The 27,979-nt window shown below is 38.4% G+C and overlaps 5 protein-coding genes and 1 long non-coding RNA gene across 6 annotated transcripts; 1 reads left to right on the top strand and 5 right to left on the bottom strand.

The window, feature by feature from the left end:
- Positions 1-974: 974 nt before the first annotated feature.
- LOC106152787 (sarcoplasmic calcium-binding protein-like) lies at positions 975-2,431 on the bottom strand. The gene is made up of 3 exons (XM_013526518.2): positions 2,254-2,431; positions 1,757-1,913; positions 975-1,390 (listed from the first exon to the last, which is right to left on the bottom strand). Exons 1-3 carry the CDS (start codon positions 2,359-2,361, stop codon positions 975-977), a joined length of 681 nt encoding a protein of 226 aa, XP_013381972.1. The 5' UTR covers positions 2,362-2,431.
- Positions 2,432-6,216: 3,785 nt separating this feature from the next.
- LOC147761503 (luciferin-binding protein-like) lies at positions 6,217-8,434 on the bottom strand. Its single transcript, XM_087013918.1, has 3 exons — positions 8,101-8,434; positions 7,511-7,667; positions 6,217-7,197 (listed from the first exon to the last, which is right to left on the bottom strand). Exons 1-3 carry the CDS (start codon positions 8,293-8,295, stop codon positions 6,785-6,787), a joined length of 765 nt encoding a protein of 254 aa, XP_086870044.1. The 5' UTR covers positions 8,296-8,434; the 3' UTR covers positions 6,217-6,784.
- A 1,170-nt stretch (positions 8,435-9,604) lies between these two features.
- LOC147761502 (uncharacterized) lies at positions 9,605-12,065 on the top strand. The gene is made up of 3 exons (XR_015334789.1): positions 9,605-9,727; positions 10,791-10,879; positions 11,787-12,065. It is a non-coding gene; the product is annotated as an uncharacterized LOC147761502 (long non-coding RNA).
- Positions 12,066-14,580: 2,515 nt separating this feature from the next.
- LOC106152786 (sarcoplasmic calcium-binding protein-like) lies at positions 14,581-15,859 on the bottom strand. The gene is made up of 2 exons (XM_013526517.2): positions 15,688-15,859; positions 14,581-14,984 (listed from the first exon to the last, which is right to left on the bottom strand). Exons 1-2 carry the CDS (start codon positions 15,857-15,859, stop codon positions 14,581-14,583), a joined length of 576 nt encoding a protein of 191 aa, XP_013381971.2.
- Positions 15,860-20,500: 4,641 nt separating this feature from the next.
- Positions 20,501-21,636, bottom strand: LOC147761501 (sarcoplasmic calcium-binding protein-like). The gene is made up of 2 exons (XM_087013216.1): positions 21,531-21,636; positions 20,501-20,904 (listed from the first exon to the last, which is right to left on the bottom strand). Exons 1-2 carry the CDS (start codon positions 21,634-21,636, stop codon positions 20,501-20,503), a joined length of 510 nt encoding a protein of 169 aa, XP_086869342.1.
- Positions 21,637-25,486: 3,850 nt separating this feature from the next.
- On the bottom strand, positions 25,487-26,835 carry LOC112042022 (uncharacterized). The gene is made up of 2 exons (XM_024075901.2): positions 26,716-26,835; positions 25,487-26,428 (listed from the first exon to the last, which is right to left on the bottom strand). Exons 1-2 carry the CDS (start codon positions 26,797-26,799, stop codon positions 25,874-25,876), a joined length of 639 nt encoding a protein of 212 aa, XP_023931669.2. The 5' UTR covers positions 26,800-26,835; the 3' UTR covers positions 25,487-25,873.
- Between the last annotated feature and the right edge of the window lie 1,144 nt (positions 26,836-27,979).

The raw sequence follows: 27,979 nt of genomic DNA, 5'->3' as shown, positions 1-27,979 counted from the left end.
TACCGAATGGCTTTGTGGTCAGAGTATCGGTCACTGAAGAACATAGCAGCCCTTTATAAACGATACATTGTGTCTCCCTACTTCAGGTATTGGAATATATTTGCCCTATGCAACGTACCTTTCATTGCTCCACACAACAGCTGAGCTGTATCATCCCTAGCACGCTAGATGATAACGACTACACGTATGTATATTCAATAAGAATCAGGTTCAAAAATGTGCTAGGTATATTGCCATCTTAAGTACTATAAAATTAAATTATTTTCAAACATAAGACACAATTATAATTTCGCTCCCCCAACAACTTTTTTTTCTAGAATTGTGTAATAAGGCAATAACAGTGTTTTATTTTTCAATATGTTCAAAAGGAAAAAGTTCCTCTTGTTTTGGTGTTGGAAGTGCCTGTTAGATTATCTTGTTCTACAGTGTTTGTAATTTTTGAAACTACCTGCATAATATTGCAGAGGAGTATAGCTTAATTTTTACTTTATGTCAAGAAACCGAGTTATAGCACCTTTACAGCTTTCCGGTGTTAACATTGTTTTTCTACATATTAACATGTATGAAAACATCAAAACAATACAAAATGCTGATATTTGATCTGATTTTATTTTCGTAATTACGTACAAGAAACCAAATCAACCGTACTTATAATAAAAGAATACCTTCATATAGGAATGTATGCATAACATTTCATATTTACGTAGCCAAGTGTAAGTATTATGCAGTGGTAACGAATATCAGGCTGTTATCTTGTATTTGACCTCATGTATTAAACCCCAACATACATGTATCTACACGAATTAGTTTAAAGTATTTAGTGATGGCGACTGTGTCTTCAAAAGCTCACTTTATGTACGCAAAAAATGCAAATATATATATATATATATATATATATATATATATATATATATATATATATATATATATATATATATATATATCATGCAAACATTGGTTACGGAAGAAGCTAGTTACATTTTGACAAGGGGGCCAAAGAACATATTGTATTTATTATTTGGATCTTCCGTTAGCCAATACTCCATATACCCTTCTGCAAATTCTTCCATGGATATAAACCCAGCCTTATTGCTATCCATCACATTGAAGACTCTCTTCGAAGCATCAACTGGGGCACGTATGCTGTAGAAAAAAGCAGCATGCTCTTCCTTAGATATACGACCATCGCCATCAACATCCATGGCATTGAATTCCACGGTGATGATGCTGGGAAGTAGTTCACGTCGATAGCTAAGTTGGTTAACCATCGACAAACTTTCCTTTACGTATTCGTCCTCTATCATCTTGGCAGAAATGTCATCCCTTAAACTTTGCACATAACGTTCCCAGATGCCCAGGCGTTGCTTAAGTATGACGTCAGCTTGCTTTTCTGAAACAGTTAAAGATATATGTTAAGCTAAATTTGTGTCTAATTTTCACAAAATCGAATCGAACTTTAAGAATTACAGTGTTTATACACCTCCTCATTTCTAGCCGTATTATTACAGCATTCTAATCGAGTATGTTTAACTTATGATGATGCTCATACATGAACACGTACACACACACACACGTTTGAAGATATATGTCAAGTTAAATCGATGTTTTATTTTTACAAAAAGGAATCAAAGTTTAAGAGATTCAATGAATATACCCTTCCTCAATTCTAACAGTATTTTTTAGCATTTAAAATCGATTAAGTAAAATTAATGATGATGATAATATAAGTGTATTCCATGTCATATTAGTCAATTACCATCAAGGCTTAAAAACTGGACAGTCCTGTTAGCGGTTGCCACCCAGTCTTCTCTTGTAATACAGCCGTCAGAATTTGAATCTAAGCAGTTGAAACATGTGCGCACTTTCCGTCTCCAGTGGCTGGATCCAGTGACCGGTGGGTAATCAATGGGCATCTGAAATGTTTACTAAAACCTGTAAATTGGCCTTTCGACTCCCCCCTTGGTTAGATTGGTTTAAACCTTCCAAAATAGTGTGGGGTTTTGCAATAATAAAGTCAGTGGCTTGCAGGGCTATCATTGCATTTTTTTCACTTTTGGAATTTTGATAAATCAACTTCCATCTTGAATGCAAGAATACACACCCCTTGTGTTCTTCAGCTGTTTCCATGCTGTTAGTGTTCCAGAAAACGGAACATCGAGTTTGAATAGAATAACGTAGCTTTGGAGACTCGAGAAACATAGCACTATGTTACATTGTATGTGTTCAGATAGTACATTCTCTATATCAACTTACTTTCTTAAAATGCTGGGGCTGGTTCGCCAGGCCACGGACAAGTTTAAAATCCGCTGCAAATCTTCTGAAGAATCCAGTATTACACCAAACTGAACTTGTGAGTCGCATGGTTATTTGGTAAAGTCTTACTTGCCCCTTAATGGGATAAATAAGACGATGAAATATTGAAAACCGTGTATATCAGCTATTTGACTCAGTACTCGTGTTGCCTCGTAGCCTAGGAGTGACCAATTTACAATGTTTACTCCATATGGTAATTCTACTGTGACTTTTCACTGACACGGGTCAACGACCGGTCAGCTCAATATAATGGAATAAAGGTTTGGGAGGGCAGGACAAACATACAGCGAGGGGAGGCTGAAGGGGTGTTCAAAGGTAAAAAATTAAGAAGAAACAGGGAGGAGAAGGCACAATGTGTTTCCTGACTTCGTTTTTCTTTAGCCATCCTGACGAGGATCTGTAATTAGTATATGCGTTTACTTCACCACTTAAGCTTAAGCCTCTTGATATAAAGCAGAAATAAAAAAGGGGGAGAAGATCCAGCTGAATTCTAATTTGCGTAATTTGCAAAACGCACGAGGTAACTTCTCGGCGACTCGAAAATACAGTGTAAAATATACAAAAATATCCTGTAGTAGCCAATCGAAAAATTCCAAAAATATTCATGTCCCAGTCTTACAAACCTTGGCCGTTGTACAGCAAGCAGACCTCACATTAATACTGGACACATTCCGCTTTTGACATATGTACCGATTTTTTTACCCCTCTAATGTCTCCCTGCATGTCATTACTCCATTTAGTGCGTCAAAAGTGACCAAATAGTTTAACATTTGTGTGCAGCAAAGTAAATGATATTTTATCTGCGGGAAAGGACAGCGCTAGCGGACGTGGCATTGAAGGTAGGTACAAATGTATCGACACATTCAGAATACTTTGGCATAAAATTCAAATAAATTATTTCGTAAAATTGGGAATGTTCGCACCTCCCTTCCATTTCATCTAACTGGTGCAGTCATCTAACACGTGTCTTCATATATATATATGAATGATCTAGTGGGTGCAAGCCACACTTTATTAATTTATTCCATTTCAGAGTCAAATAAAAATGGCTACAGAAGTGACACAACCTATTGTCTCAAATAAGGCCATTCGCCCATTGCAAGGGTTAGAAAACACTTTTGCTATCATGCACGAGTCAAATATCTCCACTATTGCCTTCACCTCGTGGATAGTTTCAAAGAGTTTGTTAACTGATGAAATTTGGAGAGTTTGCCTTCAACGTCTTCAGAGAAACATTGCTCATCTTCGACTGGCTTTATGTTGGCAAGATGGTAAGCGACATTTCAAGTTCATGGACGACCCCCGTTTAGATTTTGAGATCTTACATGTGGCTACAGCTGATGAATGGAAGAACGTGCACGAAAACATGATGCGCGTTACATTCGATACAACGAATGGGCCGCTTTGGAAGGTAAAAATCCTGCGCAAACCTCTCGTTTGCACAGAAGGAGATGGTTTTACTTCGTGTGACAGCGCTCTCTTCAGCTACACAATCGTATTTGGTATCCATCACTCCATCATCGATGGTATCTCTAATTTAGCCATGTTAGACAGGCTGATTGGTATCCTGAACTCAGTGATAACGGGTGGAACCTGCGATGATGGTGATGTGATAGAGGTTCGGCCAGCTTTAGAAGACCTCCTGCCTCGGGATGAGATGACAATAAGATGGTCTGACTATTGTCAAATGGCAAGAATACTGTATAAAGAATGTCTTCCAAAGGAAAGCCTGTTCATGACATACTTCCCACAATCGTCATCACAAGGAGGCTGCACAAAGTCGCTAGCGTTGGTATTCTCAATTCTGGAAACGGAAAGAGTTATAGCGAAGTGCAAGGATCACAAAGTCACTGTTCACGGTGCTTTTGTTGCTGCTGCATCGATAGCTTTAGTGAACATCATGAGTAAAGGAGAAACACCGCGCACTTTCAACATTGGTTCAACTCATCCTGTTAACATGCGGCGTTTTCTACCACCAGAATCACGAGATATTTTTGGGCTGTTCGCATGTATAGTTGACATTAATTTGACCACCCCAGTTGCCGCCACCTACAGTTCATTTTGGAATGTTGCAAGAAAGGCCACCGAAGCTATTCATACAAAGCTTAACAATGGCGATATCATGCAAGGTTACAGAATATTCAAAGCCCAATCCTTTTTCGACCGCATCACTAAGCGCATAGTAACGAAACCTTCATGTCAGTTTGAATTTGGTTTCTCAAACATCGGCGACTGCGATAAATATTGTCCTCCGAGTGCTGGACGCGACGAGGTTGATGCCACGAGGATAGTGACGTCAGCTGCATGTCACGAGTATTCTGTTCCGTTTATGCACACTCTGCACAAGTTCCGTGGCCGCTTCTGCTATAATCTTGACTACGGCACCAATAGGGTAACTGATGCTCAAGCCAGGGACTACGCTGACACAACCGTGAAGCTGGTAACGATGGCAACAGGAGAAGAGAAAGGAAATCCCCACGCCCAATGAAAATCAAGTTTGAAACTTGATTGTTTGGACTGTTGAATTAGGACCTAAACAGTGTTCACGTCATGCGGAAAAAGAATTTCGGTATTTTGTTTCAAATTTGTTTCCCTTACATATAAATATGTTCTATTATTTTGGTATCCGGCAACTCTAAAACGTTTTTCTATAGTAACAGTATGTTGCCTTCTCGTGAACTCACAAACAATGAAGCAATGAACATGAATGAATTGCCCACTTAGTAATCTCGCCGCCCTTACTTATGCCAAAAACATGAATGAGATAAAATTACTACCCATATATTTAACCATCTTTAAGCAAGTACCTGTATCATTACAAATGATCTGTGGATTCTTTTCAACTATCTTTTACCGGAATGTCAGAATATCAGGCTATACGATGTAGAAATGTTTAATTGGGAGGAGTATCTGAGGTAATTTTGCTGTAAAAATGTTTTTTTTTTTCTTAAATACAACAGAATCATATAGTTGTTAGTTTAAATGTGATTTTAGTGACATTTGTACTTTGATTAATACACACAAAATGTTGCAAACATTTAACTATAAGTGATACTAAACATGGCACATGGTAAAGAGTAACAATATTTATGTATAAATCTGTGTAACATTGTTATTTACTTATCTACAGTATTTCTTTAAGTGTTGTTTTCCATCCCCATCTTGTAAATTTGAACCACTCTATATTGTGTAACATGTTATTGTATCCATATGTTTCACGAATTGTGTTTATGGTAAATATAAAATCTCACAAGAAGTTATACATGTACATGCATCTCACCGCCTAGCTTGAATATTTTATTATTTACTTAACTAGTACATTTGTTCATTATATAAAGATATATATTTGTTCAATCACGAACTGACAACACAATTACCAATTAGGTAACGGTAATGCACCAGTTGCATCGTTGTTATAATTTTATATTGTATAAGCTCGTGATCATTTATGTACCAGTACAGAAATAAATTGAATCGAATTGAAAATAAGTCTGTGATTGATAATCATGAATGGTAAATAACTTACATATAACTTACTTTAGATATAATTAAAGTTTTAGCAAAGATGGAGGGGAAAAGGACCACAAATGAGATGGATTTTTTTAAGAAAATTCATGTTCACAAGAAGGCCTAGGCTGAGAGCGAGCCGCGCAACCCTTACCGTTTTAGGATGGGGGCTTAGGTTTCCTGACTGCTCTGATAGTCCAATTATGGAGACGTCTCTCTTGGTCTGAGTATCGCAATATGTGCCAAGTGATTAGGGTATGTCTCGCAAATAACGTTAACATAGCAACTGCTTTAAGGTAATATATCAAATTAAGCAGAGTGATAACAAGCTAAGCCACAAATACTAACAAGTGTTAATAGTAACTCTATCATCAATGGAATCTGTTATTAGGCTATATTTGGCAGACTGATTGTTATCCTTAGCTCACTCATAACGGGTACATCTTGAGAGGATGGTGAGGTGGTGTGTCTTTGGCCAGTTTTGGTACTAGTAGTTTGCCCTCTTACCACGGAATGAGGTGAAATCAACATTCTAGTACTATTGGCAACAGCCATGAATAAGGAATATTACCAAAGGGAATAACTGAACCAAAGTATATGTTTTAATTCATCCAGTCGTATTTTCCTCAGTTATACCAACTAGCACATCTGTGGGACCAGTCTCTGGGAGACATCCCTTGCAGACTGTCACCACGTGACACGCATGACAATTAAGTCCATATAAAAAACGCCTTGTGATAATCTCGTAATGTACTGATGCTCGTTTCGAGTAAGATTAGTCAGTATTAAATTAAACTTCTTTTTATCCGAGCAATTACTAAACAGTGCACTATACATGTGCTACAATAAAAACGACAATATATGGTAACAGATTAATTGCATTTAGCGTATAGCAGATTTATGTTCATAAATCTCGGTCAATAGAATTGGTCCATTTCGTTGTCTTACATGTTCGAAAACCAAATTATGGTACAAGTGGACCCAGAAATTCATTGTACTTGCTGTTGGGATCTTCACTGAACCAAAACTCCACGTGCGCTTGGGCGTACTCCTCCAATGAAATGAAGCCATCTTTGTTTTCGTCTAGAACATCAAAGACATCCTTCGAATATTCCACTGGAGCATTCAAACTGTAGAAAAAGGCGGCGAATTCCCTCTGTGATATTCGACCGTCTCCATCGATATCCATGTTGTCGAATCCCGCAAGTATAATCTGGGGATAGGTTTCCAATCTGAATTTCCTTTGGTTGAGATACGCCATGCTGTTCTCTCTGTGTTCCTCCTGTGATATCTTGGTTACTTTACCGTTTCTAACACCTTGCGCCAAACCTTTCCAGATTTCATGGCGTAATTTTATGTAAGGTTCGGCTTGCTCGTCTGAAAATATGTATGATGTGTAGATAAGATTAACGTAAGTAACGGTCAGTTATAATCACATACCAATTACTTGAACAGTATCAATTGCACATGCGTGCACATCTCTCAATATATGTATACAGGTAATTCGCTTCATACACATCACCAACGTCGGTTGATGTGGTCTTTAACTTCTACGCATCACTTTAAAACGATATATTTTATACTCTTCCCAACAGATCTGCCCCCCCCCCCCAAAAAAAAAAAAAAAAAAAACGAATATTCAAACGTGCTACATATGTATATAGTACTCAGTATGTGTATAGGTACTCACCACTAAGACCTAAGTACTGCGCAGCACGGAGAGCACCTGTTACCAAGTCTTCTTCCGTAATGTATCCGTCGTCGTTGGCATCTAAACGCTGGAATACAGTGCGGGTTTTTCGTCTCCAGTGGTCTGACCCAGTCACCAGTGGGTAATCTACCGGCATCTGAAATATGCAAGTGGGTTGTTTTCAAAAATTGGAAGTGATGAAGTCATGAAACCACGGTCATTTTTACTGAAATACGAGAAAGAAAATGCATTCACAAGCTTAAAGTACTTTTACTGCTTCTTTACTTAATATCTTTCAACCTTAAATCTGTCTTTTGTCTCATTCTTTTCTTCTATTTTGTCGCATTTTCCTTCTCTCTCCTCTGCTATTTATGCAACTAAACATTGATTCGTTAATCAATGTATACATTTATGTAAATATTGAAAACATACCAAATACTGATGACATTCAAGGTGTTATTCCTCTGCCAATGAAAACTGAAGTGGTATGCGGTTTTAAATCGTGTACGATTATTACGGCATCTCCATTTATCTACTTCAAAATAACTTTGAAGCCTTATGAAGGGGGAATGTGAACGGGGAGTACTCACTTTTTTCAAACACAAAGTTCGGTTCTTCAGCCCCCGGACAGGAAGGATACATGGTGCTCTACCTCTGACAAAAGTGGGTTGAAAAGGGTTAATAAATATCCGAGTAGGCTTACTGATACTTGCTGATCTACCACTTGGTCGCATATGTCTTGCAAACCCACGGCAAGGTTGAAAACGCTTCGCCAAGTTCAACATCTTGAAATGATACTCAAGACTTACAAAGTCCCTGCTTGTCTTTTAAATTGTCACCGATAATAGATATATCATGGCCACTTTTCCTCTTTTTTATTCATTACTTTGCAAATAGTGACAGGTAAATGAACAGGACGCATGTGACACAACTATGAAATTAAAAGGAATATTGCTGGGCCACGGTGAACGTGTTACCTACAAAGTATTCAAATTTTCGATGTAGGGACGTATGCAGTTGCCGTTGACAGCAAATAATCTACATGTAGCTATGTTCTCTTAAGCAGATACTGTAGTAGGGATGTTTGATCTGGTACAAATATCTCCAGGACCCTGCCACGTTTACAAAATCGTCTAAGTTAATGATGCAGTCCAAACATTACACGATACGGGTAGAAGTATCAGTCAGTGACATAATGAATATAAAATGTAAGTAGAACGACATACACATTACGCAATATGACTTAATGGGTAGCTGAAAAGAATACCAAGGACAAAAATAAAACAAAAATTATCTTTTCATTTAGTGGCCTTCTTGAAGTACTAGTACAATATATCGCTATCATAATTAAAGGGAATATAAGCAGTCCAGCCATAACATTTTTCAATATGCAAGATATACTACAGAAAAAAAGATAAGGAAAGGATTTTATCGAAGATGCATTTATCTAATTAGTGTAATTCGCTAGGAGCAAGAAATCGTCTGTGATGCGACTCGAAGATCTTCAGTGTTAGGAATACTAAACACTCGTGAGTGTGATTTTTATTCAAGTCAAATCATATCTGAGTCTTTCAAAGTACTTCATGGTATTTGCATACACTTTTTTAAGTATTAAAATATTCCTAGGGGAAGTGCCTTAGACTGGGTTCCATCTCTAGATCGATCTAATAGGATCGGTCCATCTCCACGGGGGGGGGTTGCCAAATTGCTTTCAGCTTAAGTGGTTTTGATGTCTGGGATGCCTACTAGAGCTGCTAAACGATAGTTACTTACCCCCTATCAGCTTCAGTAGGCGTGACAGACATCTGAGCCCCTTAAGTTAAGTGCAATTAAGTGAGATTCCCCTTGGAAATAGTTCGATCCAAATTTAGTACGATAGGCTCTGGGAATGGTCTCTTAAACATAACTTGACTTTTTTTTCAATTTATAAACGCACATCATTATACATAATACGTCTGCCGATGAGTTTCACTGAAGGTTATTTAAGTCGCATAATGCACTGAGTAGACCATGTATTTCATATATTAAGATTGAGGTAATTTGCGGCGAAAATTAAACGTCGTATTTATTTAATTTTCTGGCTGTAAATAGTAATTGTGATACAAACATATAAAAGACCAATAGAAGTAGCGTCTGTAAACTGTTGCGGCTGAGGCGTCGAGTTTATTTCTTCGTGAAAACTTCGAAACAAACCCAAAGAACAAGTAAGCAATCCACGTGAGTAATTCTAAACAATGGGCTCGAGCTGGTATACCAGCATTTAGATTTACTATGGTGCTTCAATAACAGTTTGCCTCTGTCATGTTCCATTATACAGTGTAGATTTATGTATAAACTAATATTGTTCTTGGATTTTATTCAGTTTTAGTATTTTGCCCAAAATGTAACATTTCGTCCAAAATCTCTTACTATTCTTTGAAACTGACAAAGTCCCTGAATTTCTTTTGTGAAGTACGACTCTGTGTATTAGTGCATTCAGAACAGCGGACTTAGGCTCTATTCCCAGAGCTTTTAGATCGATCTATCCCCGCGGGTAGTCTCACTAGATTACTGTCAGATAATCCGGCTTAAATGTCCGTCCCGCCTAATACAAGCTGTAAGGGGGTAATTAACTTTCGTGTCCGCCCGGCTGACAGCTATTTAGCGTGAACCCCCAGGGAGTTAGGTCAACCTAAAGTAGATCGATCTAATCTCTGGAAATGGGGTCTAACAGATCCGCGCATCAAATGTGGCTCACCACTAAAAACCTCTCGCCTTAATTCCCGATCAGACACTGAATAGTTTCCCCGCGGGGATTACGCAACAAGTATTCAAGAGAGTCAGCCATATTGGGGGGGGGGCACAACCCGTCTCACATCTGGTTTTCACTAAACTGTTCACTATATGCATTGTCACGTAACTTCAGAGAATCTGATGAGTCCCAAGTGTAGGGACGAAAGTTCTCGGGTCCGCTTTCAGGTTATTGTGTAGAAATCGAATAGTGTAAAAATGGAAAATGATCTAGGGCGAGGCATGATTTTGACAAGTAGCTGAGAATGACAGGTGTTAGGCTAACAGGTGAACGTATTGAAAGGTGAAAGAAGGGTACACCATGATTGAGAAAAAGAAAATGCCCGACTCCATCTCTGCTGAACTCAGTACGTGTTGGTGGGGATGGTATTGATTCCATCTGCTTCGATAACCAGGCAATAACTAATCTGTACTATATACAGATTTTTTATTTATGGAATGAAACCTTGAAGTGGTATTTTGTATTCACTGTAAAATTGTACCTTTTTAGAATGCGGGCCTTGTTGGTAATTTTGCTAATTGCGGGTATTGCAGCAAACCCGAGACGGCTTCATTACCCTCCACCAGATGAAAAAGGAGGTACATGTATGCAAACAAGTTTAGATATTCAATATCCAAATATGCCAGTGTGACAGGAATGGTAGTCCTAGGAATGGCAGTCCGGGGTCCTATATGATTAGTACAGGTTAGGGTTAGTTGGAGTATTGGGGTTAGTAAATGGGACGAATGTCACCTGTGCAAAGTAATGAAAAACGTACCACGGTGCCTAGCGTGCTTCATTCCTGTTACACCTGGGCCCCGTAAGTCTTCAGCATCGCGTATTGCGACCGAGCGCAACCGTCTCGATTCCATAGCCCCTATGTGGAGCATTATGGGCGAGTCATGGAACCGAGACGCTTGCGCTCGGTCGCAATGCGCGATACTTTCGAGTTACGGGGCCTGGTTTCATCCACTTTTTTTCAATAAGTGACTTAAGCAGGCTGATGAAAGTATCAAGACCGCACCTACTCTCATTCAGACTTGTTTATAATCACAGCAGCTGTATACATGTAACCGGGCATGATAAATCTTCCCGACTATTTAATATCGGTTTGCACAAAAATTTCATTTGCATACAATTCAGTATCCGCATTTATATTATTGAATTTCCTTTATATCTCGAGAAAGCATTTCGTAATTGTAAGTCTATTATAAAAAACCTACAGATGACTTCACAAAAGGATTTTGCTCTAAAACTGGTTTATATTTTTAGACCAAAATTCAAAAAAGTTTGAGCTAAGATAAATCTGTAGTCCAATTTATAGGAATATAGCGCCTACGCAGAAAAGGCATGGCTACAGCTTCAGAACTAAACTCACTTCATTTACATGCACTTGAAATGGTATGGATTCGTCGTCAAGTAAAGAAGTCCTCGTATTTGGCTTAGGTACTTTTTTAACGGGTATTACTGTAACTGTGTTTATTTATCTTACTCCGTTTTTCTCAGAATGCCCCGGTGATCTGGATATGCCGGAATACCCATCAAAGTGTGGCTGGATTTGCCCGACCACGTGCACATCATATGACCCTCCAATGTGCGTCACGTTGTGCTGGAAAGGCTGCATGTGTCCCAAGGATAAACCGATCCTACTGTCACCTGATTCCTGGAGATGTGGAACCAGGGAGGATTGCAATGTTGCCTAAACAACTGTTCTAGGTGCATAATTTTGCGTTAGAAGATTTTGAAAAAAGAAAATAAAAAGAAATAAAATCTAAATTCATTGAAAATAATGAAATGTCTTCAGAATTTTTTTTCGAAACTGCTGTACGTAAATTCATTGAAAACCTTTGTTTTTTATTTTTATACATTCAACGGCTATCACTATGAACATCATATTTGCGATATATGCTAAATCGCCCTTCGTTAACGAAAATAGTACATAACTTTTCGTTTTTCCTGTTATCATATCGAGAAGGAATTATTTAACCCTTAAAATTTCCAATGTCAACAAATGTCAACAAAACAAAGAAATTAAATGAGATAATACTTCGTCAAAATATGGTCACCGTGTTTATTCGTTAGATTATTAAGGACATTGTCACCCATCTCCCAAAACTCTTATTTACTGCCTTACATATATTATTTTGGGTAATAAATAAATCTTTACACATATGTCATATTACGGTTGACGTCATAATCGTGATTTTGGGGTAAAAACTGAAAAAAAAGGTTTCTCAGATATCTCTTTTACCTGAGCACCCACGATCACCGTGCCAAAGCCGATTTAATGATACCATTTGGTACTCCAAAACCCTGCCAGCGATTTTTCTTAAAGTCTCAGTTCAGACTGTATCGCTGATAAAGCAAAATGATGCCTTTGTTTAATGAAAATCTGTAATTAGAGGCTCGTAACTCCATAACAAAAACTTTCAAACCAAAATGACTGCAGGGATTATAGTCTTTACTCTCCTGGATAACTCAGGCATGCAGGCATGCAGTTACGCCCCAAACACATCGAAAAACAGTGTTTAGCTCCTAAACACATTTCTAAGCGCCTGTTTTGTCTCATTTTTTCGACGCGTTTAGCTCCTAAGTTCGTTTAGCTCCTTAACATGAAAAACAAAGTCGCTGAACCATGGTGAACATGTTACCCAAAAATGAGTGACTACAAAAAGTTGTCCTTTTTTCTTACAACAAGGTACCGGAATGTAATAAAATAGTACCATTTCCAGGCTCCCATGCTATGTAACGTCTAATGAAGTTATTTGGCTAAGCTTAGCCTGCTGAAATCGGATTCAAATGACTACACATGGTTGAGTGAGCTGTATCAAACAAATGTTTTTTTAAGAAGAATAATAGCTGGGTTCACAAACCGTATGTGCGATGCCCAAAAAACTTCTGCCATAAAAATAAATGCTCTCGGTCACGATGTGCTCAAAGAACTCAATCATTTGGCAAGTAGACCAAAAAAACTACTCTAGTGATATTTCAGCCTATTAAGGGTCCTAAATCTACTCATCAAAATATTTCAGTGGTCTACTTAGTCTACTTGCCAAAAATAGACTGTATTTGTCAAACGACACATTTTGTGGCAGTTCACCACATTTAGTACAAATGGCAAAGGAAAAATCCCGAAAACAAAGTTATTGTTCTTTCAGAGTTATTTAAAAGTCAGTATTGTTGTCCAGTCCCGCCCCACCCTCTGACAAAACCCTCAATCCTCTGTGATACATGGTCATACATTCGCCATAGAAATCTTGGAAGTGTATTTGCTTTTTCACATTTCACTTTTACTCATAGTTCAATTACGGTCGTTATCAACATCAACAAATATATATCACGTTATCACAGCTACCGCAATGTCGCTGTAATAGGGTCATGAATATTTGAGTTCATTTTGTCAACGCTCACTATAAAAGCGGGTGCACACCACTTCTGGGTGCGGTCAGGTTGTTCCCCTCAGAATATAATTAGGTAAGACACGAAGAACATTTTGGATATGTGCATATTTAGTTGTTTATTTATTTCGATATGAAAGATTTTGTAAACCGTCGTCACCTATTCGTCGTTCATTAATGTCAGGTGATATTAGTATAAAGTCATCTTATATATATATATATATATATATATATATATATATATATAGTCGACAGGTACGTTCTCCTTTTAGACAATTGCTTTCCTGACCGCCACGTTACTGTGTACGTAATCTTTAAGTTGCCGAATGTTGTGTAACTATTATAGCTATATATTTAATTTCATAGAAACTTTGCATCAAGTACCACGCGATGAGATGACACTGAAATGACCGCACTATTGGCAAATGACAACAAAGATGCAAATGTGGTTACAAAACAACGTGCTGCATGTGTTATGTAGTGCCTCTGGTGGCCGATTTGAAAGTTCACGTCATCTTCTAAATAGGTGTTTTAAGTAATACCTCAATTACATTTGTATTTTCCATGATCTATTGTATTATACATACGTACAGAACATATTAGCATATAACGCATGTTTTCTTTCTATATCTGACAGGAACACGCAAAATAGCGCTAGCTTCGTGAAACGGCACTCATAACTAACGAGAGGCTAAAAACCGATAGCTAACTAATGACAGCTGGGCCCCGTATCTCGAAAGCATTGCGTATTGCAAAAAGCCATATCAAATAACGGCTACCATATATTATATGGGACGAGTATGGGCGAGTTATGGAATTGAGACGCTTGCCCACGGTGGCAATGCGCGATGCTTTGGTCTTTTTTATGGTCGCACCGGTACATGTACTGTACGGTAACGAAATTATGGCACTAGTGGACCACAAAGGTCATTGTACTTGCTATTGGGATCCTCACTGAAGAAGAAATCCGCGTGCGCTTGGGCATATTCCTCCAATGAAATGAAGCCATCCTTGTTTTCGTCTAGAACATCAAAGACATCCTTCGAATATTCGGCTGGGACGTTTATACCGTAGTAAAAGGCGGCAAATTCCCTCTTTGATATTCGGCCATCTCCATCGCTGTCCATGTTGTCGAATCCCGTCAGTACAATTTGCGGATAGAGTTCCAATCGAAACTTATTTTGATTACATTGTGACATGATTTTCTCTCTGTGCTCTTCCTCTGATATCATGCCGGTTTTACTGTTAGTAGCCCAGGCTTTCCAGACTTCTCGGCGTACTTCCAAAACTGGTTCTGTTTCCTCATCTAAAATGATAAGAGATGTCTGTTAGATTAATGATGTAAGATCACCCATAACGTCACCAAAATCGGTTTCACATATACTAATACACTGTATGTGCTTCACAAATTAAGTCAATGATCCTTTTCTGATCATTTTTTTTATTTTTTTTTTTTTTATTTTTGTTTTATTTTTTATTTCTATTATTATTTTTTTTTTTATTTATTATTTTTTCTTTTTTGCCATACCACGGTACCACCCATGCAAATCAAACATACATCGGTATGTTCTTAGATAGGACGTTAATTTCTGGAGCATGGAAATGAAAACGATAATATTTAATTAACTGCAGTTAATTTGCGTCGTCTTTGGGTTAACGGGAGGTGGGGGAACATTACTTTGGTATTGTAGCCACAGGTACAACTGCTGAGCTCCACCAACGGTAGATCGTGCTGAACACCTTTGACTTTTCTGCTGCAATACAATGCACGATGAGCGGAGAGCTACACTACGCCGTACCATTGACATCAATACCAGGTTGTACCCCCCCCCCCCCCCCCCAATTCAGTCGTCAGCCCCTAAAGTGAACAAAATGAGCAGAATATAAGCGAGAGGCATTAAAAAGAGGGGGCAATGAAATCCAAGGTGGAACTTTAGTTGAACCTAGTTTTTGATCTCCTTCTTAGGAAATATGCCTCGAAATACATGTAAATTAAAACACAGTGTTACCATTGAGACCCAAGTACTGAGCAGCTCGTCTAGCAGCCATCAGAGAGTCTTCTTCTGTAATGTATCCGTCGCCATTGACGTCTAAGCGCTTAAATACAGTGCGCATCTTTCGCTTCCAATGGTCTGATCCAGTTACCAGTGGGTAATCCATCGGCATCTGGAAGGTTTTCATAGTGAAACCTGGACCAGTTATAGGTGGTGGAAATAAATGTATACCCAGACTTCTTTAACACAAACATTTACGGCAGTTGAAAGTATTGTGCTTAGGGAGCGTAACAAACCGTGCTTGTACTTGGTAAGTACGGTCAGTACAAAAATCCATGTGTATTTGGGTTCATGTGTGGCGTTTGTGCGTGGGTGCATGTACTTGCACTCATGTTTGTGTGTGTACTCATGTGCGTGTAATTGTGTATGTGTGTGTGTGTGTGTTTGTATGTTTGTATTTGTGTGTGTGTGTACATTTGTTGATGGAAAACAAATGCGTCAGGTGACACCACTCATTGATAAGGCAAAAATCACAATCATGTACTTCAGGTATAAAATCATTGCCAGCTAAAGTAGAGGATCCCAGAGTTCTGAGGTAAAAGTTCCGGCACATTTGGTTTACAACAACCTCACTCTACCTTATTCCTTTGCCAGGGCTAGAACTCACTGCCGTGGTTGTTTTTTATGCCTCGCTAGATTCAACAACATACACGCACATGTCCGCCTAATTTATTGTAACAATTATTAATCAACAACTCGTTGCTCATGCAGCTTAAAGAAAAGGAATTGCTTTGGTGGAGTACTCACTTTTTTCAAACGCAAAGTTCGGTTCGTCAGTCCCCGGACAGGAAGGATACATGTTTCGTTACTTGCAGCCAAACTAGATTGGAAAGGGGTCATAAATATCCGAGTGGTTGTGATACTTGTCAATCCCTGGCTTGATTGAATAATTCTCGCTAGTCCACGACATGCTTGAACAACTTTCGCTATTTTCAACATCGTTATTTCCGATCAGACTTGAGATTTAAAATGTACCAGCTTTTCTTTTAATGATCGCTTAGAATGCTGTACATAACATGTACATTTTACTTCTTTTCATCCTTATTTGCAAACTGCAGCATGGTGCACGTGACCCGACTAGCAAAGTAAAAGGAACTCCTGAACCATGTTGAACTTCTAGCCCAAAGTGGATGACAGTAAAAAATGCACCCATTTTCTTACAACAAGGTACCAGTATGTAACACAATAGCAACATCTCCGCAAGAAAAAGACCTGAATTTTATTGCGATGTCAAATTTAAAATAAGACTTGCCATTTAAAAAATACCGGCGTTTCCTTTTAACGTTTACCAATACTAGATAACGCATGCACAGTTTCCTCTGAGACAGGGCGCACGTGACACGACTATCAAAGTAAAAACAAAAGTCGCTGAACCATGGTGAACATGTTACCCAAAAATGAGTGACTACAAAAAGTAGTCCCTTTTTCTTACAACAAGGTACCGGAATGTAATAAAATAGTACCATTTCCAGGCCCCCATGCTACGAAACGTCTAATGAAGTTATTTGGCTAAGCTTAGCCTGCCGAAATCGGATTCAACTGACTACACATGGTTGAGTGAGCTGTATCAAACAATTTTTAAGAAGAATAATAGCTGGGTTCACAAACCGTATGTGCGATGCGCAAAAAACTTTTGCCATAGAAATAAATGCTCTTGGTCACGATATGCTCAAAGAACTCAATCATTTGGCAAGTAGACCAAACAAAATCTACTCTAGTGATATTTCAGTCTATTAAGGGACCTAAATCTACTCATCAAAATATTTTAGTAGTCTACTTAGTCTACTTGCCAAAAATAGGTATTATTTGTCAAACGACACCTTTTGTGGCAGTTCACCATATTTAGTACAAAATGGCAAAAGGAAAAATCCCGAAAATAAAGCTATTGTTCTTTCAGAGTTATTTAAAAGTCAGTATTGTTTTCCAGTCCCGCCTACCCTAGGTTCTAGATTCCGGTATTGCCAGCTCGATCTTGATTTCATATATAACGCATATCGCAATACCAGGCTCTAGTGCACAGCGGCCAGGCGGCTAAACCTGTGACGTACGAGACTTATGACTTCCAAATATGTATCCAGGCGGACACAGCTGTGACGCATGACTTCCAAATATGGTTGCGCCCCAGGCAAAATTTTAAAGAAGAACGCCTTCAGATTGCACCCTGAGCTTCAGAGATAACTTGACACTAACCTCTTCACTGTAGTCTATCTTCATCGTGTCAAGTTACCTCTGACCATATTCGATTGCCTGCGCCGCCTGCCAATCAAAATTAAAGCCCGCACTCAATGACTCATTGAACGATTTAGCCAATGAACGCGAACGAGTCAAAGCGCGCTTTGTTCAAATCCGGACCAATCAAAGATAAGGCTGAATATCAGGGACTTGCCGTAACCTGTGGACAGCACGCCCAAAATACACCATCCCTCAGTAGATAATGATGCAGGGCCTCAAACTGCTCTGGTTTCAATTCCGTTATACTCATATTTTGTAAAGAATCAAGAGATAACTTAACCCATTCTTTTACGTAGGCACTCGTAGGAGACGCCATGCTTTCTTTGTGCACGGTTTTGCACTCGGAACTACTCGGATGTCTCCGCACTCGACAATTACTTTGTTGTTAGTATCGCTTGCGGAATCAGCCGAGGATTACCGATTGACGGTTATGCAGACGCAACAAAATACAATTTTCTCATTTGACATAATTCTGGACTTTCAACCAATCAGCGTTTTCACCAATCTTTGGTGAAAATTTTTGAAACATGGATTCGATTGGCTTATATAAACTAGGTCAAACTATTTTCGTCAGAGGTAACTTGACACGATGAAGATAGACTACAGTGAAGAGGTTAGTGTCAAGTTATCTTTGAAGCTCAGGGTGTCAGATTGTGGCTGTTCGTCAGAGCTAGTGAAAGTGACTCCAAGGTATATTAAATATTAAACAAACTAACTTTCACGTTGCTCTGGCACTCAGGGTAGTCCCGGCCCACCCTCTGACAAAACCATCGATCTTCTGTGATATGGTCAAACATTCGCCATAGAAATCTTGGAAGTGTATTTGCCTTTTTTACATTTCACTTTTACTCATAGTTCAATTACGGCCGTTATCGACATCAACAAATATATCACGTTATCACAGCTACCGCAATGTCGCTGTAATAGGGTCATGAATATTTGAGTACATTTTGTCAACGCTCACTATAAAAGCGGGTGCACACCACTTCTGGGTGCGGTCAGGTTGTTCTCTTCACGATGTAATAAGGAAAAACGCTTGCGGAATCGGCCGAGGATTACCGATTGACGGTTATGCAGACGCAACAAAATACAATTTTCTCATTTGACATAATTCTGGACTTTCAACCAATCAGCGTTTTCACCAATCTTTGGTGAAAATTTTTGAAACATGGATTCGATTGGCTTATATAAACTAGGTCAAACTATTTTCGTCAGAGGTAACTTGACACGATGAAGATAGACTACAGTGAAGAGGTTAGTGTCAAGTTATCTTTGAAGCTCAGGGTGTCAGATTGTGGCTGTTCGTCAGAGCTAGTGAAAGTGACTCCAAGGTATATTAAATATTAAACAAACTAACTTTCACGTTGCTCTGGCACTCAGGGTAGTCCCGGCCCACCCTCTGACAAAACCATCGATCTTCTGTGATATGGTCAAACATTCGCCATAGAAATCTTGGAAGTGTATTTGCCTTTTTTACATTTCACTTTTACTCATAGTTCAATTACGGCCGTTATCGACATCAACAAATATATCACGTTATCACAGCTACCGCAATGTCGCTGTAATAGGGTCATGAATATTTGAGTACATTTTGTCAACGCTCACTATAAAAGCGGGTGCACACCACTTCTGGGTGCGGTCAGGTTGTTCTCTTCACGATGTAATAAGGAAAAACGCGTAGAACACTTTGGATATGTACATATTTAGTTGTTTATTTATTTCGATATGAAAGATTTGGTAAACCGTCGTCACCTATTCGTAGTTCATTAGTAAGGTGATATTAGTATAAAGTCACACACACACACACACACATATATATATATATATATATATATATATATATATATATAGTCGACATGTACGTTTTCCTTTTAGACAATTGCTTTTCTGGCCGCCCCGTTACTGTGTACATAATCTTTAAGTTGCCGAATGTTGTGTAAGTATTATAGCTATATATTTAATTTCATAGAAACATTGCATCAAGTACCACACGATGAGATGACACTGAAATGACCGCACTATTGGCAAATGACAACAAAGATGCAAAGGTGATTACGAAACAACGTGCTACATATGTTACAGCGCCTCTGGTGGCCGATGTAAAAGTTCACGTCACCTACTTAATAGGTGCATTTTCCAAAATCTTTAACTAATGGCTCAATCACATTTGTATTTTTCATGATCTATTGTATTATACTATTGTATAATACATACAGGACATATTAGCATATAACGCATGTTATATATCTCACAGGAATACGCAAAATATCGCGAGCTTCGTGAAACAGCACTCATAACTAACGAGAGGCTAAAACCCGATCGCGATCTAATGACAGAAAGGCCCCGTATCTCGAAAGCATCGTGCATTTCGATCGTGCACAAGCGTCTCGATTCCATAACTCGCCCATACTCGTTCCATATAATACATTGTAGCCTCTATTTGATATAACGATTCGCAATACGCGATGCTTTCGATATACGAGGCCCTGGTCATTTTTTATGGTCGCACCGGTACATGTACTGTACGGCAACGAAATTATGGCACTAGAGGACCAAAAAAGTCAGTGTACTTGCTATTGGGATCCTCACTGAACAAAAAATCCGCATGCGCTTGTGCATATTCCTCCAATGAAATAAAGCCATCTTTGTTTTCGTCTAGAACATCAAAGACATCCTTCGAATATTCGGCTGGGACGTTCATACCGTAGTAAAAGGCGGCAAATTCCCTCTGTGATATTCGGCCATCTCCATCGCTATCCATGTTGTCGAATCCCGTCAGTAAAATTTGAGGATAAATTTCCAGTCGGAACTTATTTTGATTACATTGTAACATGGCTTTCTCTCTGTGCTCTTCCTCTGATATCATGCCGGTTTTACTGTTAGTAGCCCAAGCTTTCCAGACTTCACGGCGTATTTCCAAAACTGGTTCTGTTTCCTCGTCTAAAACGATAAGAGATGTATGTTAGGTTAATGATGTTAGAGCAGCAATAACGTCACCAAAATAGGTTTCACATATACTATTACAGTGTATGTACTTCACAAATTAAGTCAATGATCCTTTTCGGTTCCTTCATTTTTCTTCCATACCAAGGTACCACCCATACAAATCAAACATATATCGGTATGCTCTTATATAGGACGTTAGTTTCTGGAGCATGGAAATGAAAACGGTAATATTTAATTATCTGCAATTAATTTGCTTCGTCTTTGGATTAACGGGAGATGCGGGGGGTCATCAACTGGGTATTGGAGCCACAGGTACAACTGCTGAGCTCCAACAACGGTAAATCGTGCTGATCACCTTTGACTTCTCTGCTTCAATACAATGCACAATGAGCGGAGAACTACACTACACCATTGACGTCAAAACCAGGTTGATACCCGCCCCCACCCCCACCCCCAATTCTGTCGTCAGCCCCTAAGGTGAACAAAATGAGCAGAATTTAAGCGAGAGGTATTAAAAAGAGGGGATAATGAAATCCAAAGTAGACCTTTAGTTGAACCTTTTTTTTTTATCCCCTTCTTAGGAGATATGCCCCGAAATACATCTTAAAACACAGTGTTACCATTGAGACCTAAATACCGCGCAGCTCGTATAGCAGCCATCAGAAAGTCTTCCTCTGTAATGTATCCGTCGCCATTGACGTCTAAGCGCTTGAATACAGTGCGCATCTTTCGCTTCCAATGGTCTGATCCAGTTACCAGTGGGTAATCCATCGGCATCTGAAAGGTTTTCAAGGCAAGGTGAAACCAGGACCAGTTATAGGTGGTGGAAATAAATGTATACCCAGACTTCTTTAACACAAACATTTACGGCAGTTAAAAGTATTGTGCTTAGGGAGCGTAACAAACCGTGCTTGTACTTGGTAAGTACGGTCAGTACAAAAATCCATGTGTATTTGGGTTCATGTGTGGCGTTTGTGCGTGGGTGCATGTACTTGCACTCATGTTTGTGTGCATGTGTACTCATGTGCGTGTAATTGTGTATGTATGTGTGTGTGTTTGTATGTTTGTATGTGTGTGTGTGTGTGTACATTTGTTGATGGAAGACAAATTCGTCAGGTGCCATCACTCATTGTTAAAACAAAAATCACAATCATGTATTTCAGGTATAAAAACATTGCCAGCTAAAGTAGATGCTGAGGATCCCAAAGTTCTGAGGTAAGAGTTCTGGCACATTTGGTTTACAACAACCTAACTCTACCTTATTCGTTTGCCAGGGCTAGAACAAAGTACTTAGAGGGAAACAAGGCAACTCACTGCCGTGGTTGTTTTTAATGCTTCACTAGATTCAACAATATACACGCTCATGTCCGCCGAATTTATTTTAACAATTATTAATGAATAACTCGTTATCCATACAGCTTAAAGAAAAGGAATTGCTTTGGTGGAGTACTTACTTTTTTCAAACGCAAAGTTCGGTTCGTCAGTCCCCGTACAGAAAGGATACAGGCTTCGTTACTTGCAGCCAAAGCAGGTTGGTAAGGGGTCATAGATATCCGAGTGGTTTTGATACTTGTCAATGTCTGGCTTAATTGTATACATGTAGTTTTCGCTAGTCCACGACATGCTTGAACAACTTTGGCTATTTTCAACATCGTCTTTTCCAGTCAGACTTCAGATTTACTGTCAGCTTTTCTTTAGCCTAGAATGCTACATATACCGGGTAACATGGACAGTTTCCTCTTTTTTTCATTCTTCTTTGCAAACTGCAACATGGCGCACGTGACCCGACTATCAAAGTTAAAGGAACTCCTGAACCATGTTGAACCTTTAGCCCAAAAGTGGATGACAGTAAAAAATGCACCCATTTTTCTTACAACAAGGTACCAGTATGTAACACAATAGCAACATCTCCACAAGATGCATACCTGAACACATTTCATTGCGATGTCAAATTTAAAATGAGACTTGCCATTTAAAAAGTACCGAAATGTCATTTTAACGTTTAGATAACGCATGCACAGTTTCCGCTGAGACAGGGCGCACGTGACACGACTATCAAAGTAAAAACCAACCCCTGAACCATGGTGAACGTAACCCAAAATGAGTTTTAGAATGCACTTCGAATGTTTTGAGCATGAGCAAAACATTCGGGCCGGCCACAAGAATGGGTAAAAATATTTGGAATCAGGCCTACCCAACTACTAGACTCGGCACCGAATGATCCTGCATTCACTGGAAGATCACTACCCGTTTTCAAGGTGTGTGACTTGGCAGAAAAGGGCACCGTCACATGAGGTTAATTTGCATGTCAATGCAGCGATAAGCCGGTTCATAAACGTGTTTTTTTAATTATTTTTTTATGTAGAAAACATGTAGGCCCACCCCTATTTGCTTCCACATTACGTTTATTCTTATATTTTATTTTTAAAATAACGTTTTCAAATATTTTAGACTGTGTAAAAGGAACTTTACTTGAATATTGAATTCTATTTTTGCAATAGAGATATTTGAAAAGAAACGTCAGCGATTTAATGTTTCAAGGCAATTACAAGAAATAATTGTGACCACAGCGGTAAAACAATGCTTAATAAAACATACGTCTTTTGGTCTTACTTCATTTTATTTAATATGTAGCATTAAAACTGGTAATAGCGAATTGTGCTTACAGTGTCAACAAAATTAGTAAAAACTTGGGTACCTAAATGTAAATTTTTACGTATTGAATGTTTGTGTCTCGTGCAAGTATCCCATGTGTTAAAATGAAGAAAAGAATTTGAACATACGGGTAGTGAGATTTTATAACCCACTCGCATTATGTGGTATTTTAAGGCAAAGCAAAATAGTTTGTGTGAACAATGTTTTCTTATCTAACATTTGCATGGCGGGTGAATGCAAAAAATCACTTTTTTATCTTTTTTACAAAACATATTTACTGTTATCCCGAAAGTCCACCCTTTTTGTATGGGAAACAGATGTCGTTTGCAGAATTGGATCTATAACCAACGGTAAAACATGCAATAACCAGTCTTATAACATGCAGTGCCCACATTTTGTTGAAGACTAAAACAGATGTCATGAACAATGACGTTTCTATCCAACATTAAGATGAATGATGAATGTAAAAAATCACTTTTCCTTTTTATTAGACATACAGTTTTAAAGGGACAAAAAATATTAGTATGGGATCTATATTTCACAATAAAACATTGTGAACAACTCATAGAAATATAATATATTATGTTGTACTACGAAAACGGCAGTTATAGCTATTATTCTGATATCTGAGCTTGTTTTTAGACCACGTGACCTCCATTGATGGCTTTACTCTGTTATAATTTCTTAAGAAAATATAACAAAACAATTTTAGAAAAAAACAGGGACTAACTTTGAATATAAAAATTGATCCATTAACCATTGGTAAGTTTTGGAAAATTGTTGTTTACTTCAGGAAAATTCATTTTTGGTCAGAACGTTTTTATCCCTTTAAGTGTACGTGCTAGCCAGTGTGTATGGATTGAACAAAAAAGCGAATAGCGCACTTATACATTAAAGATTAAAGAAAATTAAACATTTCGATTTACTTTGCGGTTCGAAATGACTCCGTGCATTATTCAGACGTCGTTGATCGACGCACGAATAATGGAAAAATAGCGCAATACATGTTATGACGACGTCTGGTGTTGATCGGATATAGCGTGTTGTTCAACTTTGTAACATGCAAGTATATGCATTGAATTAACAACCATTATACAATGATTGTGTATCGATTATTGCTGATAATTGTCAAAATATGTGATGTGTTATATTAAATGAACAGTAATAATGGCTTATGAATATTGAACAGAACCCAGAAGTAAACCCCCTCTGCTGTTCAACCAGCGTTAAAAGGGTGGGTAGGGGTGGGGTAGTTTAATTACACCAGACAGACAAATCTGTTATTTTCCACGTGAATTCACTGCAATGCGTTGAGGTTCACGTTGACCACTGCCAGTTTGCCTACACCACAGTAGCCAAAACACACCTTTTACCATGGCTTATTTGGCGTGCGTCCTGTCAGCTAATTGGGAGGATAATTTTTATCAGCTGTTCCTCAATTACCTCTGACAACGCTACACCTGCTTTCATCTGAGAACAGAATCATTGCCCAGATTTTGGTTGGTGTGCATTTTCGGACTTAACGTAGACGGTTCCTGGAGGTGATCACTGACCTTCTAACACCAAAATGCATCATTCTTACTTAGGAGGCCCATATCAAAATATAATTGGTTTTAAGGTATTTCAGTGATGACGCGAGGTAGATCAATGTTCTACTACTCACATCCCTATAATTAACAAGTTCGGTTATCTTGCACTTCTGTTACAGTGTCATTAATATCGGTACCATTGTAGCAATGTGTATAATTGCGGTAGGGGTGACACTGTTTTTGCTTCCGTCGTCGATGATCAGCACAGGAATTAATGAAATAACCCTTCGTGAGATAGCGAGATATTTTGAAACAATTACACGTGTCATTAATGTGATAAAACGCCATAGCGAATCGTTAATTTTTATGACAAGTTTGAACTCACTTTTCAATGATTATAAAACCATTTACGAGACTTAACATTGGTGCCAAATAGAAATATCAATCATACAGATTCATTTTACAAAATGTTTGTTTCTGAAAAAGATATTTAAAATTGAAAAAATAATTTTAAAAGGCAGTAACCATCAATCTGTTCTTCTGTATGTTTGACTGTCTTTGTGTGTGTCTGTCATTATGGCGCACCGACTTTTCAGTTTACTGAAGCAGCAATTGCATTTTCGCTAACGATCAAAATTAATAAAACATGGTATTACATATTAAAATCTATTTCACTTTTGGAGTGAACAGACATCAAGTTTATTTTTCTCTGATTTGTAATACCTATGCTCAAATTCGCGCTTTATGTTGCCCGTGGCAACAAAGTGGTAGACGTGGAATTACCGTATTTTCCCATAAAAATCTGCCCCCTCCACACTGTTATCTATTACCCAGGCTAACTCCTTTATTATCATTTCACTTTTGCTTATAGCGCCGTCAGTGTTGGTATCTACCTCAGAGAAAAGAGTCGAGGGAAATGGGGCACGGAAAATCTTCAGAATATTGGCATACTCTGTCTTGTTCAGATAGTCATTCCCATCTGCATCCATCAGCTCGAACAACGTAAGAGGCCATATCATTTCCATAACCAAGTGTTGCATATCAACCATTTTCGCTCTGGTTTTATCTTCGATTGAAATAAAGTCACCTGCTGAAATGCTTTCTAAATGTTCGCCGTTCATAAAACTATTCCACCATTTGTCCCAATTTTCCTTCAAGAGCGCTTTCATTTTCTCTTCCTTCTCGGCGGACTTCGTTATTGCTCCAAATCTGCATGCCGTCATATTAACGTATTCGTATTCATCCATCTTTCCATCGCCGTTTACATCCATGCGGTCAATGAATGTTGCCCATTTGTTTGCCCACAAATCAAGTGACGGATTGTCTTCGTTAAGCTAAAATGACCAAACACAATGTGTCAGAACTCTCTGTAATAGTAACTTATTTAGTAAAATTAAATGTAGGTTTATGTACTGTGTAAAAAACAAAAAAAGCATACATTCTTTCAGATATCATAATCACCCTGCCAAATTCTATCAAATTTTAAGACGGAACGTCTTTCATGACACTGACATTACCATGTATCGGACAACATTAACATTATTAAATTGATATATGTACGGGTACCCAAACGAGACGTCTTTTCATATCACAGTCAAGTAAGTTATGTGATAATCTATACCTTTTCACCTCGTATAGCCAGAGTGGAAACTCTATCACTCATCAACGTGGCAGAAAAACATATTGTCAATAGACTGAAGACCATAATGAGTGGGTGTCTCTTACAAGTGTGATCTGAAGTCGCCTGGAATAGTAATAACATGTAAACTTACATATAAAGTCAAATATTTGCTACTTAACCCGGCCAAACACCATCATATAATTTTAAGTGCAGCTAAAATACTTCAGGAGTAACTACAGGCATCACCATGGCAACGGGCGCTCTCAAAGTTCCTGTCTTTTGTTACAACATTACCATAATGGTCTGAGATCGTAACAACCATTTTGGGTGCTCACAATAAGCTATGGAACCACCCAAGATGACAGAAGTGCTCATTGCAGAGTATAATCAAACTTCTAAGAATCTGGACCAACCCCGCGAAGCTTCTCTACAAAATATCCCTCTGAACAGATTTGTAATTCTTGTTGAATGTATAACGCGCGTTACCTCAACTAAAGGACATTTGCTGCCTCAATGGAAACCAATGCGGAACAACAGATTGAGGGGTGCTTGTGTAATGTTAGTAACTGACAGCCATGAGTGAATAAGGAACGGGGAATGTTTTGTAGAGTAACTTAGTTGAATGACATGCCTTTATGATAGTCATATAACTGCGTCTAATGTAAACATAGATAAGGTGGCTGGTGACTGCATGAGGTAGAGATAGAAACGGAAAGGGAGAGGCGCGGGAACCAACTGGAAATTAAGTAGTTAAATAAGAATATGAAAAAGTATTACAGAGTTTCATTTACTACTTCGTGTAACAGCAAAATATGAAGACAACAGCTTCGTCACACTTGTTCTAAATCTATTTGTTTTTATTATTGATTTATTTATTCATTGCATGGATATCTTCACCGGTATTTTGCTTCCTGGGCCACATGTCATGTTACATATGGTGTATGGAATAAAAAAAACAACAGTATAGACAACGTAAAACGGTTTCAAGTTGTCGTGTAATCCTTCTGCTTTTATATCGTACATGTACATGATGCAATCGACCAAGCAAATACAAATTGTTTCCAAATTTCGGAGCAGAACGTGGAAACCTAGGAATCGATGTTATTCAATAAGTCGTTTCGTACATCTCCTCCAGGCGTTTTGTTGACAAACAAAGAAATGAATAAATAAATAAATAAATGGTTTTTAAAGGCAGCGCTACCATAATCAAGCGTCTCACCTGTATGTAGTGGAGTTGAGCAGATACCATTTACAACGAATGCTT

Source organism: Lingula anatina, chromosome 5, assembly GCF_051362555.1.
Source record: "Lingula anatina isolate TDL-2025a chromosome 5, LinAna3.0, whole genome shotgun sequence".
Lineage (NCBI taxonomy): Eukaryota > Metazoa > Brachiopoda > Lingulata > Lingulida > Lingulidae > Lingula > Lingula anatina.
The sequence above is the reverse complement of the archived record's forward strand: the minus strand, read 5'-3'. Positions and strand labels throughout refer to the sequence as shown.

What these genes read in the sequence shown, in the direction of transcription:
- LOC106152787 (XM_013526518.2), bottom strand. Translation starts at nt 2,361, where the DNA reads ATGCGACTCACAAGTTCAGTTTGGTGTAATACTGGATTCTTCAGAAGA. An exon ending in AGCCCCAGCATTTTAAGAAA is followed by an intron (nt 1,914 to 2,253) that starts GTAAGTTGATAT and finishes TAAACATTTCAG; the next exon opens with ATGCCCATTGATTACCCACC. An exon ending in CCAGTTTTTAAGCCTTGATG is followed by an intron (nt 1,391 to 1,756) that starts GTAATTGACTAA and finishes TAACTGTTTCAG; the next exon opens with AAAAGCAAGCTGACGTCATA.
- LOC147761503 (XM_087013918.1), bottom strand. Translation starts at nt 8,295, where the DNA reads ATGTTGAACTTGGCGAAGCGTTTTCAACCTTGCCGTGGGTTTGCAAGA. An exon ending in GAACTTTGTGTTTGAAAAAA is followed by an intron (nt 7,668 to 8,100) that starts GTGAGTACTCCC and finishes TGCATATTTCAG; the next exon opens with ATGCCGGTAGATTACCCACT. An exon ending in GCAGTACTTAGGTCTTAGTG is followed by an intron (nt 7,198 to 7,510) that starts GTGAGTACCTAT and finishes ACATATTTTCAG; the next exon opens with ACGAGCAAGCCGAACCTTAC.
- LOC106152786 (XM_013526517.2), bottom strand. Translation starts at nt 15,859, where the DNA reads ATGAAAACCTTCCAGATGCCGATGGATTACCCACTGGTAACTGGATCA. An exon ending in TCAGTACTTGGGTCTCAATG is followed by an intron (nt 14,985 to 15,687) that starts GTAACACTGTGT and finishes TTATCATTTTAG; the next exon opens with ATGAGGAAACAGAACCAGTT.
- LOC147761501 (XM_087013216.1), bottom strand. Translation starts at nt 21,636, where the DNA reads ATGCGCACTGTATTCAAGCGCTTAGACGTCAATGGCGACGGATACATT. An exon ending in GCGGTATTTAGGTCTCAATG is followed by an intron (nt 20,905 to 21,530) that starts GTAACACTGTGT and finishes TTATCGTTTTAG; the next exon opens with ACGAGGAAACAGAACCAGTT.
- LOC112042022 (XM_024075901.2), bottom strand. Translation starts at nt 26,799, where the DNA reads ATGGTCTTCAGTCTATTGACAATATGTTTTTCTGCCACGTTGATGAGT. An exon ending in TGGCTATACGAGGTGAAAAG is followed by an intron (nt 26,429 to 26,715) that starts GTATAGATTATC and finishes TGGTCATTTTAG; the next exon opens with CTTAACGAAGACAATCCGTC.